Genomic DNA, 16,935 nt, shown 5'->3' with positions numbered 1-16,935 from the left:
TCTGGAATTGGTGCATCGAACATCAGATTTGCCTACAGCTTTACACTTTCCCAAGTTGCAGAACTTGCTGGTGAACAACCTCAGCAGACACTTCCTTTCAAATTGTTTGTAGTAAATCAAAGACGAGATTCTGTCGGACACCTTTGGGGACTAGAGCAATCCCAAGATGGACCTGTTTGCCACTCAGCACAAGAAGTGGTATCCGAAATTCTACTCAAGGGGAGGAATGAGTACCTAGCCCATAGCAGATGTGTTCTTGATATGTGGTCAGGAGACCTAATACATGCTTACCCCACAACCCTGGTGATTCCCAGGGTGTTCTGCAAACTCAATCAGGACTCAGCCATAGCTTCAGCATGACCAAGGCAGTTTTTTTTTTTTTGGTTCACAGACTTTCTGAACTTGGTCATATCCTCACCCCAAACCCTGCTTCTGTTTCCACATACAGGGACAAGGGACCGATTGTACATCAGAGCCCTGCATGGTGGTTGGATGGATATCATTGATAGAGAAGGCCTGCTCCTTTCTAGTTAGGGAAGCTGCAGAAAAGAATCAAGAAGATAAGTTTATCTGATGAAATGACCAAGATTTTCTTCTTCATGCTGCTGGAAGTCGGTGATCCCACATCAGTTCTTGATTCCTCAGATATTTGACTATTTACTTGAACTGACACAGAATAGCCTATTCCTCAGCTTGGTCAAGGTATTTGTGTCCTCAATCCCAGCTCATCAGCTGCTAGTAGAGGACTACATGCTTTTTTTTCTCATCTAAAGTTTCCTGGAAGGTCTAATCAAGATGTTCCTACCAATCAAGGAAACTTCCCCCGTGGGATTTGAACTTGATACTCTCAGCCCTCTTGGGGCCAACCTTGGAGCCCATTGCCTCTAGTTCTCTATTACATCTATCAATGCAACTGACATTTTTGATTGCTGTAACTTCTGCCAGTGGGGGAGATCCCAGCACCTGTGGTTGTCCCATCATACACTGTGTTCTACCCAGACAAGGTGTCCATGAAAACACACCTGAAATTTCTCTCCAAAGTAGTGACAGAATTCCACCTGAACCAGCAGATACCGCTACTGGTATTGTTCTGGAAACCTCCATGCAGCCAGAACTGAGGCCATAATTACAGACATTAGATATCAGGAGAGCCCTGGCTTGTTACTTAAACAGAACAAAACCTTTTAGACCAGCACCAAGGATGTTTGTCTCCATTGTGGAGAGAATGAAAATCTTTGCCATATCATCTCAAAGACTATCAAATTGGATTTCTGACTATTGGAACTTTCCATGAGGTAGTCAGCATAGATTTCATGACCATGCCTAAAGGTCATTCCATCAGAGCTCTAGCCATATCAGCATTTCTATGAAATGTACCAATATGACATTTGCAAAGTAGTCACCTGGGAATCCGTACATACATGCATTTGGTAAAGCGGTTCTTCATTCGTTACTTACCAACATGCTCTGAGCTCCCGCCTCCTTAACAGGACCACTCCTTGGGAGTCACCATTAGTGAAATGTGCATATGGACAAGCACTTGAAGGAGAGAGAAGTTTGTACACTCACTGGAGTTCAGGATGTGTTGTCCATACGCATATTTCATGATCCTTCCTTCCGTTGCCTCTATCTTGGAATCCTACAGGGAGTAGGAACGGAATGGCAGTAGGGGAAAGCGCACCTGAGTGCGGAGAACAAGGACTGACACGTACATTCACACTATATGTACACTGCTGGCCAAAAGACTGATCTCTGGCACATGAGATGTATGTGCATCCTTAGTGGAATGTGCATATGGACAACACATCTCAAAGAACTCTAGTTACAGTATATGGCAAGTAATTTCTCGTAGTATGAAAAAAATCTAGCCCAAGCATTTAGGTGCCAAAAAAGGAGCTAGTGCAGATAGGCATTAACATAAAAGTGAAACTTAACAAAAGTACAAGTCTTTGTCTCCAAATGTTTTTATTTAGTTCATCATTTTTCTTAACTTTAATAATTGTTACTTATATTTTGATTTGACACCATAGCTGCTTCCTTAGATCACAGTTGTGATTCTATAGGCAGGTGTGTGGCACCAGACAGTAGAACGTATGTTCTTATCTGACATAATAGGAGTAAATCCATTTTTGTGTGTGTGTGTAATTATCTATGGGTAGATGTAGGTGTCTTGTAGCAACTCAATACAATTTTTCATGAATATAAATTAGAAATATTTTTAAGGTTTCAGAGTAGCAGCCGTGTTAGTCTGTATCCGCAAAAAGAAAAGGAGTACTTGTGGCACCATAGAGACTAACCAATTTATTTGAGCATAAGCTTTTGTGAGCTTATGAAAGCTTATGCTCTAATAAATTTGTTAGTCTCTATGGTGCCACAAGTACTCCTTTTCTTTTTGAAAATATTTTAAAGTTTTTGTTTTTTTTTGTTTTTCTTCAGAAAATAGCTTGACAGCTTATAAAATACAATAACTTGTCAGTCTAGGACAGAATATTGTCCATCCTGAAATTGAGTGTAATTCTGGAAGAAAATTCCACATTTGAGAGTGGAAAAGAAACATTTTTGTAATAACTTTCCAGTTGTAATGGTTGCTCGAAGATTTGCAGTGTTTAAAAGTAGTCTGGATTAATGGACTTGAGGGCCGAAGTACAGGTGAGGTGGTCAGGGATGCATGATATTGAAGTTTATCAGAGGGATATCAGGACCACATAGGTGGTGGCATAAATAGATATTATTTTTGCTTGCTCATACCATATTTAGGGTAGGCTTTTTGGAGCCTGCAGTTTCAGCCAAAGATTTATTCTTTAAATAATGCGGTCTATGTTATGTCCGGTAAAGAAACAGCTAAGAATTCTGTCCTAGATTGAACAGATGGAGTGAGTCATTTAGTAAGCAAAAACACATAAGTAGAAACCCATACGTTGTCATAGGTAGGGGCTAACCACTACTGTATTTGCCAGAAATACAAATATGGCAGTCCCACCCACAGCCAGATCCACACATACAGTTCTGACAAAACAAACACAGCAATACACTGTGTAAGTTGTGCTTCTCTTAGAAGGCACACAATTCCACAACTAAGGTAGTTGCTTGTTAAAATTGATAGAACAAGGTTGCTATAAAGCATGTGCTAGTATGTCTCTGACAAAAAGTTGGCTGTAAAATGTGCCTTACTGCAGAAAACTTACAGTATTTGATTTTAAATCGTAGTAAGCTAATAGACCAGGGCTTGAAAAAAATGTAGTGAACATCTACTAGCCAGGGGTAAGATTAAAAAATGGATGAGGAGACCCCCAAAACAAGATTGGGTCAACATCAGATCAGAAGTTCAGTTCCCCTGATGTTCTGAACTGCTGGAAAAGTAAAGGATACTGAGCTTTGTAGCAGAGCTTTCACCCTGAACCTTGCCAGGATAGATGTTCCATGTTCTAGCTAAAATGAGTCTGATTAATCTGAATTTCCACCCCTGTATTCCCAAACTGCCGTAAGGAAGAAGGCACTTTCTCTCTTTCCTTTCCCCTTCATGGACTCCCAGTGGTTGCAGTGGGAAAGGGACTCCATAACTCTGTGCCTCCCCCACCCTTTGTACCTTTTTTCTCTTTGAATAGCTAGCTTCTAGTTACTCATTGAAGACCTGCCTCTGCCTTAACAATGTAAAATCGACAGATTATCATCACTGTCAGTATGCCCAGAAAGTTCTGTATAGTTTTGTTAAAGGTGACTGGACTCTTACTAATTTCATGCTGTTTGGCAAAGCTATAAGCATTTACAAAAACACTAAACTGTCTGTCTGAAGTCTCAAGAAGGCAGCACTGCCTTGGTTTACAGTTGGTATATACACTGGAAGACTATATTCTCAATCATAAGAGATAGAAACTTATTTTTTTATAATGAAAGCCTTGAAAATTGATGGCTTTGAGCCTCACGATCTGGGAAAATCTTCCTGCTTGACACTGAGATGTTGGAGGTGTGGACTTCTCAAGCCCTGTAAGAAGTCATTATTTAGAGAAGAATCATATTTTGCAGTTGGCTTGGACTAGATGAGATAAGAGATCTTTTCCATCCATAATTTCTATATTTTTATGAATCTATAATTTGAGGTCAACTACTTGTTGTTTAATTCTGTTACAATTATTTATTCTCGAGTAACAGACATGTTTAGCCCATATGTAGTCAGGGTGAGACAAGTCTCCTAGTTACTTTTGAAGACTGTAAGCAGTTAATTACTACTTCTGTCTGAGGAGCCACAAATAATGTTCTTGTTGTAAAGAGAGAAGAGCTTTTTGAGCCCTTTAGAATATGTGTTTAATAAAAACAAAAACCAAACCTGGAGAATATTGCTGGTTCAATGTAAAGGATGAGATTAATGATAGTATAAATGTATGCTGCACAAAGTCTTCCGTGTTATCAAAATATAAATCTGTTAGGACTTTTAAATCATTTTATATTGGGTTATTTTTTTCAGTGTTCATATTGAGTAATTGTGTAAAGATGTATTCAAATCTTTTTAAAACTAAATGCATGTAGCATTGTTTAGGTCTGAAAGTATTTTTCACTGGCAGCAGGCTCGATTTCCTTTTTCCTAAACAATTCTTGATAGGTGGGTGCCTAGTTAAAGTTTGAATATCTTAAGTGATGGTGCTTGTACATCTTCTCATGGTAGTTTGCTATATTGCCTATTGTTCTAAAATCTTCCTAATATTAAACATGCTTTTTTTGTACTGGAGTTTATGCCAATTACTGCTCGTTCTGTCCTTTGTGTTGAATGAAAATCCTTTTACATATTTTAGACAGTTATCGTGTTTCTTCTTAGTTTTTTCTTTAGAGAAATGGGCATGTCCAGTTTAAACTTTAGTTTCTTTTCTAAACCTGTTTTAGTTCCTGTTACCGTCTCTGAACTTGTTCCAATTTGTCTGCCTTGTTTAAAATCCTGTGCTCAAAACTGAGTGAATGCAGTTCTCCAGCTGAGATCTAACCAGTGCTGAGGAGAGGGGAATAAAAATTCCCTTTCTAGTTTTGGTGAATAAACTGCTTAATGCAGTGGTTCTCAAACTGTAGTCCGTGGACTGCCAGTGGTCCACGAATCACTTTTTGTTCATCTTTGGAACCACTGGCCACATGGTGCTGATGTTCCTTATTTCTAGTTGATGCATCATATTAGACAGCTAAACTACATTACTTGCTTTTCTGTTACTTTTCCACATAAGGAATTGCTATCGATGGCACACTGATGCTATGGGGTTGTGAATGTGTAGTCATGGTGGACTGTTTAATTATGAATGAGAGAGGAGGGTTGTCCACAAGGCTTTTAATAAGATGCGGTCCACACTATGGCGACATCTACACTTGGAGCTGGAGGTGTGATTCCCAGCTTGAGTAGACATGCTTGCATACTGTCATCCAGCTAGCATATAAAAATAGTAGTGGTAGGTGCCAAATACAAACCTGCCCGCACCCCAGGGGTGTACTCAGGGTAGCTACTGTGTGCCACTGCCTGTGTTATCATGGCTGTTTTCTGTGCTATCATAGCTATACCGCTGTCTTTAGTGTGTAGCTTGATCACAGCAAGAACAAATATGTCTCTCATGCCCAGGTCATGGGTGACCAGACCTAGTAGTTGGAGCCAGAGTCCACAGTCATGAGACAGGAGTCGAATTGACTGAGCCAGGATACCGGGCGGGGGCTCAGAGGCAGGAGACAAACTAGAGATCAGAACCAAAGTCTGACCTTATCAGGGAGTCAGAGGCAGGAGACAAACTGGAGGTTGGGAACTGCAAATCTGATACTAGGATGACATGATGGGAAAGCAGGAGCCAGGTAGTGGATTGCATTAACGGGAAGCACAAGGCATCCAGTCCAGAGCAAGGTGGAGTCCAGTTGTTCGGACAGCTTCCTGTTTTGGCTTCTGGCTTAAGTAGGACCAGTGGGACTCTGCTAATTGGACCATACAGTGCAGCCTCACACCGGTGCTGGGCTTCTTGGGTCTCGGGTAAGCCACTGTCAGCAGTCTGCTCGGTGGAGGGTTGTTGTGTGGTTGTTTGAGACGTGCGAGTCATGACATTATCTGCTTGAGCTGGGAATCGCACTCCCAGCTTCAAGTGTTAGTAGCCTGAGAGTGAGAATCCCCGATATCCTTTGCAGAAATCACTAAATTATTCTTATGCATCTGTTAGGCGTATATGCAAGAGTCTATGTATCAAATAGGTAAACTAAAAAAGGTACAATGGTTATTTCAATAGGGCTTACAACAAATGCTATCAAGTGACTAAAGAGTTAGTTTAAAAGTATATGAAAGTAAAATTTTTTATGGAGTAAATAGGTTAATTTAGGTACTACACTTAATTAAGCTGAAAATAATTTGATAATTGCTGGGTTTATTTTGTGTGTGTATGTATGAAGTTATAGTTTAATTATCAGTATCTTTATTGCTCTTTAACGTAACTTCATTTTATTAAAAAAAATTCCATTAACATATTGACTTCCATTTTCTTTCAAATATTCTTTATGGGCCTGTTCCAAAGCCTATAGTCGGTCAAAGACTTGCATTAACTTTTTAATGAGCATTGAATCAGGCCCTAAAATATTAACTTAGTTTGAACTTCTTTTCAAACTATTTTCTGAATTCTGGTTTATATTTTTGAAATCTTTATGTAGCTGGATAGTCGTCCTTATTTTTGATACATGCTAATGATGTGCAATGATGATAGTGTCGTCATATGACTTATTTTGATTCCCTTTCCTTCAGTAGTGGGTTCCTGTCTACATATTTTCTGTTTATCATTTCACATCACATTTCTGTGACAAGAAAACAACTCCTTATCACAATTTTTTAAAAAATGCTGTTTTTTTTGTTGTTTTGTTTTTTTTGGTGCAATGTGTTTAGGTTATTAATGTTAATTGAGCGTGCAAGCATGAAGGACTAGTGTTTTGGTCACTTAAGGATGGATTCATAGACCTGGCATCTGTGCTCTGAAAAATATCCATCTGGCATCTTCGCTGCAAAAAGCTGTGTGAACCCTGAGAATTTGATTTGTCTTTTTCAGTCCTATGTGGAAATTGGGCAACATTTTTTATTTAATTGAATTTATTTCTTATTGGGCATAACACTGCTGATTCAATTTAACTTTCAGTAATTAATAGCAATTTTGGTAAGCCCGGGAAGAGACAGTTTTCTGTGTCACCTAATGATTTTCAGCACTACATATCTGCCTCTAACTTTGGAGAAATTGCTCTTTTATAATGTCCTAATTCATTAGGATTTCTTGCAAACCACCTGCATGCTTTTATTTCTGCTCGTATGTTACTGAAATCTTCGTAGCCAGCCATTTAGTTTAACTGGAAAATAATAAATTTCTCATAGCTTTTTGTTACATTTATTGAGATTTGTTGGTTTATCCTTGCTCTTAGTCAAATATCAGGAGGAACTTTGGAGATATATTACTGGTTTAGCTGTACTCTTTCAGGAGCACCCATGCATAGCTTGATTTACCTTCATTAGCTGAGTAACTTACTCCACGTGTTTCAAGAGAAACAAGACAGTTTTAGCTAAAAATATATCAAAATGCCACAAATCATGGCTGCAACTCAAAAATGTTGATCAGTTTTGAAAATCTAAATCAACCCCTGCCGTGAAACCTAGGGAAGAACCTTTGTGGTGACAGAGAGACTTCCAGAAATTCACCACAGTCCTGTTCTAAGTTGGAGTTTGTGCTGATGTTGCCAGACAGCTAAGAGATGTGAAAAGCAGGAAATATTATTGAATTGAGCCACAGCCAATTTGGAAAAGAAACTTTAAAATGTAAAAATATTTTTTCCATTCCTGGCAGATGAACATAACTTCAGAATACATGGCAGATGAAGAAATACAGAAAATTTTAATTCTGCTAGAAAGTTCTACTGGAAAGTAAAACAAACAAAATCCTAGCTTTTTTTTAATGAAAAAATTGAACAGATCCTAGTTTTACTAGTAACAAGGAACCATTTTATTTTGGATCAGAAATAATATGGTGGTAGGTTATAAATCCAACCACTCAAATATCAAATGAAGATATGTTATAGAAATATCTGTTACTCTAGGTGATCTCAAGTCATTTAATCATGGCGTGCTGTCCAAGAGACTAGGTAATTCGGCAGCTTTTAATACCATTGGTTATGGGGTGCTGTGTGCTTTGCTGCTGTGTATGGTGATAGACAGAATCACTTTTAAAATGGCTACTTTTATTGACGAGATCTTGAACAATATTGTTCTTCCCCACCAGGGGAGCTCTGCTGTTGAGTCCCACATAGTTGTCTTGTAATTCTTCTAATCAACATAAAGGAAGCTCTAGAGAGATTTAGAAGCACTGTTTTGCTACAGTCTGGTGGGGGAGCTGTACGTCTCCAGTTCATCTGACCTGGATAGACACGTTTCCTGGCTTTCTCAAATATCTTGTGGAGAGAAGGACCATTATGGAAGCTCAGTGGGTTTATGCTCAGTCTGGATAAAAAAAATCAGTGATAATAGCTGGGGGTGGGAAAATAATTTGGATGAACTAGCAAAAAACTAATTTCACTTAATTGAGTGAATCTGCTTATCTGCAAAAAGAAAAGGAGTACTTGTGGTACCTTAGAGACTAACAAAGTTATTAGAGCATAAGCTTTCGTGAGCTACAGCTCACTTCATCGGATGTCCGATGAAGTGAGCTGTAGCTCACGAAAGCTTATGCTCTAATAAATTTGTTAGTCTCTAAGGTACCACAAGTACTCCTTTTCTTTTTGCGAATACAGGCTAACACAGCTGCTACTCTGAAATCTGCTTATCTGGTATCACTCATTGCTTTCAGATGCAGAGTCTGCTGTGGCTATCTATGCCTTTTGCCTCCTTGAGGCTTGCTCACTGTAATGTGTTCTACTTAAGGCTATCTTTGAAGGCTACTTGAAAGCTTTTGCTATACGGAATACATCTGCCCACCCTTGGGATACAGCAGACTGCCAAGAGCTTAGATTTTTGATCAATGTTGTTTTATACTGTCTTGTAGGTGCCAACTGGAAAATGGATGACGATGATTTTGGAGGCTTTGAGGTATGTCATGTTGCCGACCTTGAAAAATGGTTAGCTTTAGAAACTTTTGAAATTACATCATTTGGAAGGGCATGCTTTATTTTATGATTAGTAATTGTACAGATGTGAACATGAAAATTGTGCTTAGTTGTCAACGTTAAAGCAAAATTTACCAACCAATACATTTAATAATCAAGCAAAATTTATTTTTCTCTCTAGATAGAACATAAATTAGGGATGTTCAGCATCTTTGAAAATCAGGCCACTTAACTAAGTGTCTGCGTATTTAGATATCTAACATTAGGCATTAAAATGTAAAAATTTTGGCTTAGGTTTTAATATTTCTGGCAGGGTTTTTTTTTTTTTTTTGTTTGGTCAAGTAATAAATATAACACACACCTCTGCACGTCGCATAAAAGTTTTGTATTCAGTTTAACAATTGTGAAGTTAAATCAAAGATGTTAGTGTGTTTGCATAGTTGTGCCTGTGATTTGTATTTCATATCCAGTTTATTGAGGGCTTTTTCCTAAGTTTACCTGTGCGTTTTAGTCCCAACTAAGCAGCCAGTCCTAAGCAAGTGCTTAAGTGCTTTGTTGACTAGTGATGCACTTAAATGATTTCTGTACTGTGTGGTTTTTTGTTTTTTGTTTTTTGTTTTTTTTTGTAGTGCATGCTCATTGCAGTTGGACAAATACAGTAAAAAAAAAAATTGTGTTCTTCCACTTGCGCTAGTGCAGTGCAGTATAGATCACTATTAAAGGAATATATTTGAAATGCTTGACAAGTTGTCATTAATGTGATCTAAAAACTTATGCACAGATTTTCCAGGAGGCATTTCTAATGAAGTCTAACAAAACGGTATTTTCTATTTTTCTAGGCAGCAGTGACCTTTGAAGGTGAAGATGGTGAAACGCAAACTATTTCTCCTGCTATTCCTTGGGCAGCATTTCCTGCAGGTAATGGTTATCAATCACAGTTCTTCTCTTCAGCTTGTGGGCCTGTCTCTTCTCTTCCCTCCCTATGCAACAGTTCTCTGGCAGCTCCCAGATATTCCCAGTAAAGTAGTGGTTGCTTTCTTGGCAGCAGTATGAGCCTTGCTTTTAGAATGTTCTTGTGTTGAGGAACTGTTTTAGGATGCTCCAAAACTTTCTTGAGAAATGGATATTTTTTAATTGTTCAAGCTGAGTGGAATTTCATGAAACAGTGAAAAGGCTCTTCCCTTGTCTGGGTGTGTTCTTACTGATGAATATCAAAGGTGTGTTTCAAACAATAGAAAGGTGCTGAGAACTTCCCAAAGAAAAGATTACAAGAATCAGTTAAACAGTTTTTTTTTCTTGTGGCTATTTTTATATCCCTTCACTTGTAAAGCTAGAGTTCTTTTCCAACTTAAGTCCTATTCTGCAGAGTACAGAACAAAAAAAGAGTACTTGTGGCACGTTAGAGACTAATAGATTTCCACTCCATACGGCTAAATTCAGTGCCTTGCATAATGACAGGTTTCAGAGTAGCAGCCGTGTTAGTCTGTATTCGCAGTTAGTCTGTACTCCTTTTCTTTTTGCGAATACAGACTAACACGGCTGCTACTCTGAAACCAGGAAAAAAAAAAAAAAAAAACATTGGCAACTTTCATAGATACATAGAATATCAGGGTTGGAAGGGACCTCAGGAGGTCATCTAGTCCAAACTCTTGCTCAAAGCAGGACCAATCCCCAACTAAATCATCCCAGCCAGGGCTTTGTCAAGCCTGACCTTAAAAACTTCTAAGGAAAGAGATTCCACCACCTCCCTAGGTAACGCATTCCAGTGTTTCATCACCCTCCTAGTGGAAAAGTTTTCCTAATATCCAACCTAAACCTCCCCCATTGCAACTTGAGACCATTACTCCTCGTTCTGTCATCTGCTACCACTGAGAACAGTGTAGATCCATCCTCTTTGGAACCCCCTTTCAGGTAGTTGAAAGCAGCTATCAAATCCCCCCTCATTCTTCTCTTCTGCAGACTAAACAATCCCAGTTCCCTTAGCCTCTCCTCATAAGTCACGTGCTCAAGTTCCCTAATCATTTTTGTTGCCCTCTGCTGGACTTTTTCCACATCCTTCTTGTAGTGTGGGGCCCAAAACTGGACACAATACTCCAGATGAGTCCTCACCAATGTCAAATAGAGGGGAATGATCACATCCCTCTATCTGCTGGCAATGCCCCTACTTGTACATCCCAAAATGCCATTGGCCTTGGCAACAATGGCACAACTTTTAAAGTGACATTTATACAAAAAGTATTTTAGGAAATTTTTAAGTCTGATAGCTAATGATATTCTAGGGCCAGAAGCAATTGCTACCTGTCTCTTCAGAAAGCCTAAGTATCTTTCCTTTACAAAACTAGATAGCACCATTGTAGAGTACAAGTTATAGACCTTAAACTTGACATGGATACAGTACTGAATATTGCTTGATCTAACCCCAGAACAGTATAATTTAGGGGAAAATGCCACATTTTCGGCCCAAAGAAGGAAACCTTTCTCTAGCAATGTGATTTTTAAAAATGGTGGAAAGGAAAAGTGAATGAAGTTGTTCAAAGATATTCATGTCAGCAGTCCTTGTGGAAATGTATTAACTACAGAGTGCAGGAGACATGGACAAAAGTACATAATAAATGCAATGTATCAGAGTATAACAATAATCAAAGAATCCTACGCTCTGATATCTAATTTTGATAAATTACAAAAATCCATACCAAAGTCTTGATGGATGGTTTAGATCCAGCCTACTCATTTACACAATTTGAAGCAGAAAGTAAACTCAAAATTACTATGGTTTAGAAGTGTGTTAATGTGATTTAAGGAAGTGTGTATAATTTTTGTCTTGGTAAATGGTTGGGAATGAATGGAGGAAGCAGGTTACATCTTGCAGCTTTGCTTCCCAGGTCAAAGATTCACAAAACAGAAAGGACGAAGGAGCCAGGCCTGTGGGTCTTTGCTGTTTTTATAGGAAATCTGAGAAGAATGAAGCTGTAGGATACACTTTTCGAAAACGTGCAGGTGACTTACGTGCCCAAGTCCCACAAAGGTGAATGGGACTTGGGTGCCTAATCATTTAGGTGGTTTTGAAAATGTTACTTTTAGTTCTTTCTTTAGAGTTTTTTTGGGTACCTTCTATATGTGTAAGAGTGTGGACTGGATGAGATTTTTACCTTTTGGGGAGAGAAACTGACTGCACAGGAGATAAGCCTGGACCCCTATCATAACTACCTCTTTGCCTCTTCTGTGTCAGGGACAGGAGATTCAGAAGGATAGAGGTATAGATTAGAGGTATTTGTGTTGGAGGAGGAAATCTTGTGGTAGAGAAGTCTTGAAAACTCATTTGGTTTATGGTTGATCTTGTTTTGTTTTTTTGGTCCCTTTAATATTAAATTATGATCACTGTTTTATTTTTATTTGTTAACATCCTTTTTGTCAATGGAAAGTTGATCATCATAGTTTCTCTCTCCAAAACTGCGGCCAAGACCTCGTGTTGTCACTTACCTCAAATAGTTCCCCATGGGTACAGTATGTTGGCCGGAGCACTGCAGCAAGTAGTGTTCAAGTGATGGTCGAGGCCAATGATACTAAGACTGAGGCTTGGGAGCCACCAGTGCCTCTTCAATATGTCTCCTGTGGCTCTTTGCAGCATAGATATTAAAACACTGTGTGATTTAATTATTAACCAGTCAGGATGCTTTTATACTGTGAGTGATACACTATGGCCAGAGGGCAGCAGGAGAGTGTTAGAAGGAGCCTTATTCCCTGTAGAGGGAAGAAAGTTTGCTATAAATGAAAGCACCTGAAGCCAGTCACATGATAAAAACTCCTGCTTCAATCAGAGAAGAGGAGGAATTGAAGCAGAGTGGATTGGTGTTGGAGCAGAGAGCAGTTTGGAGGGAAGCAGAGGAGAGTTTGGAGAAGTGTTGCAGTGGGCTAAGAAGACCGAGACCCTAGGTAAAGGGACATCTGGTTTGTGCAGAGGGAGGGCAGGAAGCCCCACAAGCTGAAGGGCAGGAGAGGGAAGTAGCCCAGGGGAAGGAACCGCTAGTTCTAGTGGTTTACTGCTATCCCTAGGGCCCCTGGGCTGGGATCTGGAGTAGAGGGCAGGCCCGGGTCCCTTCCTGTCCCCTCTCCTCCTCTAGGACACTAGTGGGGCAATTTAATACCCCAGTTCAGGGGCAAGAAATGGTGTCCTGACACCCACCGCCCCCCTCAAGAAGAGAGAGTGCGAGACCCATCATAGTAGTGCTGGTGTCAGAAGTAGACAGCTAGACAGAAGTAGAAGCTGGTGTCACACGTTGTGTTAGAAGTGGGATCTACACGCTGGGGACTTAAACCAGGGTTAGCCAAAACCCTCCCATCCCTAAGATGGATGACATGGTCGAGGCCCTAATACAAGCCACTGCAGCCCAGCAGGAGGCTACCTGGGTCCAAGCAACCACCCAACAGGAGGCGACTTGGATGCAGCAGGAGACTAATAGTCTATTGATGAGTCAGGTGCCCAGGACCGAGTCCTGCTGCAAGAGCTGGTGAATCAGATGGAGGCCCTTATGGAGCTGAATCGTTACTGCGATGGGACCCGGACCATACGGGCCAGCCACTGCTTGCAGAAAATGAGATGGGAGGATGAAGTGGAGGCATACCTCCTGGCTTTTGAAAGAGCAGCCCTGCGGGAGGCCTGGCCCCGAGATCATTGGTCTGGTATCTTCACCCCGTTCCTGTGTAGGGAGGGCCAGAAGGTCTACTACGATATGGCCGCGGAGACTGCAGCAGATTACCCCCAGCTGGAGGCAGAGATCCTGGCCAGAGCCGGAATAACGACGGCATTGTGAGCCCAGAGGTTCCATGAGTGGAAGTATACAGAGGACAAGACACCCCGATCGCAATTGTTTGACCTGATCCACCTGACCCGGAAATGGCAGTGCCCTGAGGCCCTCAGCTCTGAGAAGATGATGGAGCTCCTGATACTGGACCGGTATATGAGGGGGCTGCCACCAAGCCTCCGGGCTTGGGTTGGCCAGAATAACCCCTCCACCTAATGATGAGTTGGTCTCCCTCGTAGAAAGACAGCTGGCAGCCCGCGAACTGTTCCAGACCCCAGGCGGTGAGACATGGCAAACCAGGAAGCCAGTCTCGAACCCAAGGCCCCAGACTGTCAAGAACTCTAGGACAATCATAACTAACCCGGGCCAAAAACACGGGTAACGTGCGTTCGTGGCACCGTAAATTTCTACCCCACAATCCCAGTACGGATTGAGATCCAGGGGAATGCTACCAGGGTGACTGCAGGGGTGGTCCCCAGGCTCCCCTACCCTGTCTTAATTGGTAGAGACTTCCCCGGGTTTGAGAGCTTACTCCCCACAATAGAGCCAGGGGAGGGTAGCAACCCCCGGGTTGAGACGGAGGCACCTACAGATAGCCTCACCCCAATGTTGGCCGAATTTGCCCCAGAGTTATTCTCATCCCTCGGAAAACCCCAAAAGTCTAGGCGGGAAAGGAGGGCAGATAAAAGATTGGGGACCAGGTTTCTAGCAGAGAACCAGAAAACCTCCCTGGTTGGTAGGCGAACCCATTTAGGAGGCCAGGAGATAATTGAGGCCAGTGAGGACTCTGAGGCAGTTCCTAGCTGAAGTAGGGGCAACCCAGGGGATGGAGTAGAAACAGGCCCCCTGGAATTAGGTCAGATTGGTACCGCACGTGAGAATTTCAGGTAGGACCAAGCCAATGACCCGCTATATGCGAATGTAAGGGAGGAGGTAGTGGAAGTAAATGGCGTACCTGTGGAAAGGAAAGGCCCAAAGCGATCTGTTGTCCAGGATAGCGCAAATACGATGGGAAGAAGTAGAGCAACGCTTAGTCCTACGGAAACACACAAAGGCAGTTCTAGAGTTAGCTCACAGTCATCTATTTCGGGGACATCTAGGAGTAGACAAGACACTGAATAGAGTCCTAACAAGGTTTTATTGGCCAGAAATATGTGCAGAGGTCCAGTGCTATTGTGCCTCCTTCTCTGAATGTCAGTTGCATAGCCCCCGACCTCACTTGCGGGCCCCATTAATACCTTTGCCTATTATTGAAGTCCCTTTTGAGAGGATAGTCATGGACATAGTGGGCCCATTGAAAAGATCGGCACGGGGCCACCAAAATGTACTAGTCATCCTTGACTATGCCGTGCGGTATCCAGAAGCTATTCCTTTAAGAAACCCCACATCAAAGGCAATAGCAAAAGAACTGCTCCAGGTTTTTGCCAGAGTGGACATTCCTAAGGAGATCCTGACAGACCAAGGAACCCCTTTCATGTCAAAATTAATGAAAGTTATGGACCCTACTCTGCATCCAGGCCATATGGACCTCAGTCTACCATCCACAAACAAATGGACTGGTTGAGCGGTTTAACCGTACTCTTAAAAGGATGATCCGGAAGGTGGTAGCTCAGGACGGAAAAGACTGGGATACCTTTCTACTGTATCTAATGTTTGCTATACGGGAAGTCCCGCAGGCATCCACTGGTTTCTCTCCCTTTGAACTACTATATGGACCCCACCCATTCAGAATATTGGATATTGCCAAGGAAGATTGGGAAGAACAACCCAACCCAGGAAAGAATGTAATTGAGCACGTAACACAGATAAGAGAGCGAATAACTCTAGTAACTCTATAGTACGAGAACATTTGGAAAAAGCACAAGCGGCCCAGCGGACATATTACAACCGTCAGGCGAAAGTACGAAGATTTCAGCCAGGGGAACGGGTGATGGTGCTAGTGCCGACAGCAGAAAGCAAACTCCTAGTCATCTGGCATGGACCATATGAGATAGTGGAAGCCATTGGGGAGGTGGACTATAAGTTCAGAGAACCAGACCGCCGAAGGCCAGAGCAAATCTATCACATCAACTTACTTAAGCCCTGGTGTGACCAAGAGACATGCCTGGTCATTCTGGGAGCTCCAGCCCAGACAGATGACCCACGGGGCAGGTGAACACATCTCCTGAGTTAACTCCAGAACAACGAACAGAGGTCATTGATATGGTCCAACAGAACCAGGATGTGTTCTGTACGCAGCCGGGCCGTATGACACTGGTTCAACATCATATTTTCACCGGGCCCGGAGTAAGGGTGACAATAAGACTGTACTGGATACTGGAAGCTAAAAGGGAAGAAATTAGGACAGAAGTGAGGAAGATGCTGGAACGCGGGGTTATTGAAGAATCCCACAGCCAGTGGTCCAGCCCTATCGTCCTCGTCCCCAAACCTGATGGCACCCTGAGGTTTTGCAACGACTTCTGGAAGTTGAATGAAGTATCCCAATTCGATGCCTATCTGATACCACGCATTGACGAGCTAGTTGATCAGTTAGGCAAGGCCTGATACCTAACCACCTGGACCTGACCAAAGGATATTGGCAAATTCCCCTGGCCGAGAATGCCAAGGAAAAGACTGGTTTCAGAGTAGCAGCCATGTTAGTCTGTATTCGCAAAAAGAAAAGGAGTACTTGTGGCACCTTAGAGACTAACAAATTTATTTGAGCATAAGCTTTCGTGAGCTACAGCTCACTTCATCGGATGCATTTGTCTCCCCTCTGTATTTTCCACCAAATGCATCCGATGAAGTGAGCTGTAGCTCACGAAAGCTTATGCTCTAATAAATTTGTTAGTCTCTAAGATGCCACAAGTACTCCTTTTTCTTTAAGGAAAAGACTGCCTTCTCTACACCCGATGGCCTGTTCCAATACACTGTCCTCCCTTTTGGACTCCATGGGGCCCCTGCAACATTCCAACGACTTATGGACAAATTGCTGCGACCCCATGCCAAGTATGCCGCTGCCTATCTAGACGACATAGTCATCCATAGCCCTGACTGGGAAATGTACCTAGGAAAAGTA

The 16,935-nt window shown here is 41.7% G+C and overlaps 1 protein-coding gene across 9 annotated transcripts in view; it reads left to right on the top strand.

The window, feature by feature from the left end:
- Positions 1-16,935, top strand: part of CCDC91 (coiled-coil domain containing 91) — a 319,228-nt gene that overhangs the window by 37,545 nt on the left and 264,748 nt on the right. For all 9 annotated transcript variants that reach the window (XM_038373298.2, XM_038373267.2, XM_043514939.1 and 6 more), the window contains exons 2-3: positions 9,015-9,058; positions 9,915-9,993. In XM_038373298.2, coding sequence (XP_038229226.1) covers positions 9,029-9,058; positions 9,915-9,993 — 109 coding nt within the window. In that variant the 5' untranslated portion in view covers positions 9,015-9,028. The remainder of the gene's footprint in view (positions 1-9,014; positions 9,059-9,914; positions 9,994-16,935) is intronic.

Source organism: Dermochelys coriacea, chromosome 1, assembly GCF_009764565.3.
Source record: "Dermochelys coriacea isolate rDerCor1 chromosome 1, rDerCor1.pri.v4, whole genome shotgun sequence".
In the NCBI taxonomy this organism is placed as follows: domain Eukaryota; kingdom Metazoa; phylum Chordata; order Testudines; family Dermochelyidae; genus Dermochelys; species Dermochelys coriacea.
Note: the sequence above shows the minus strand (reverse complement) of the source record. Positions and strands in the feature narration are given on the sequence as shown.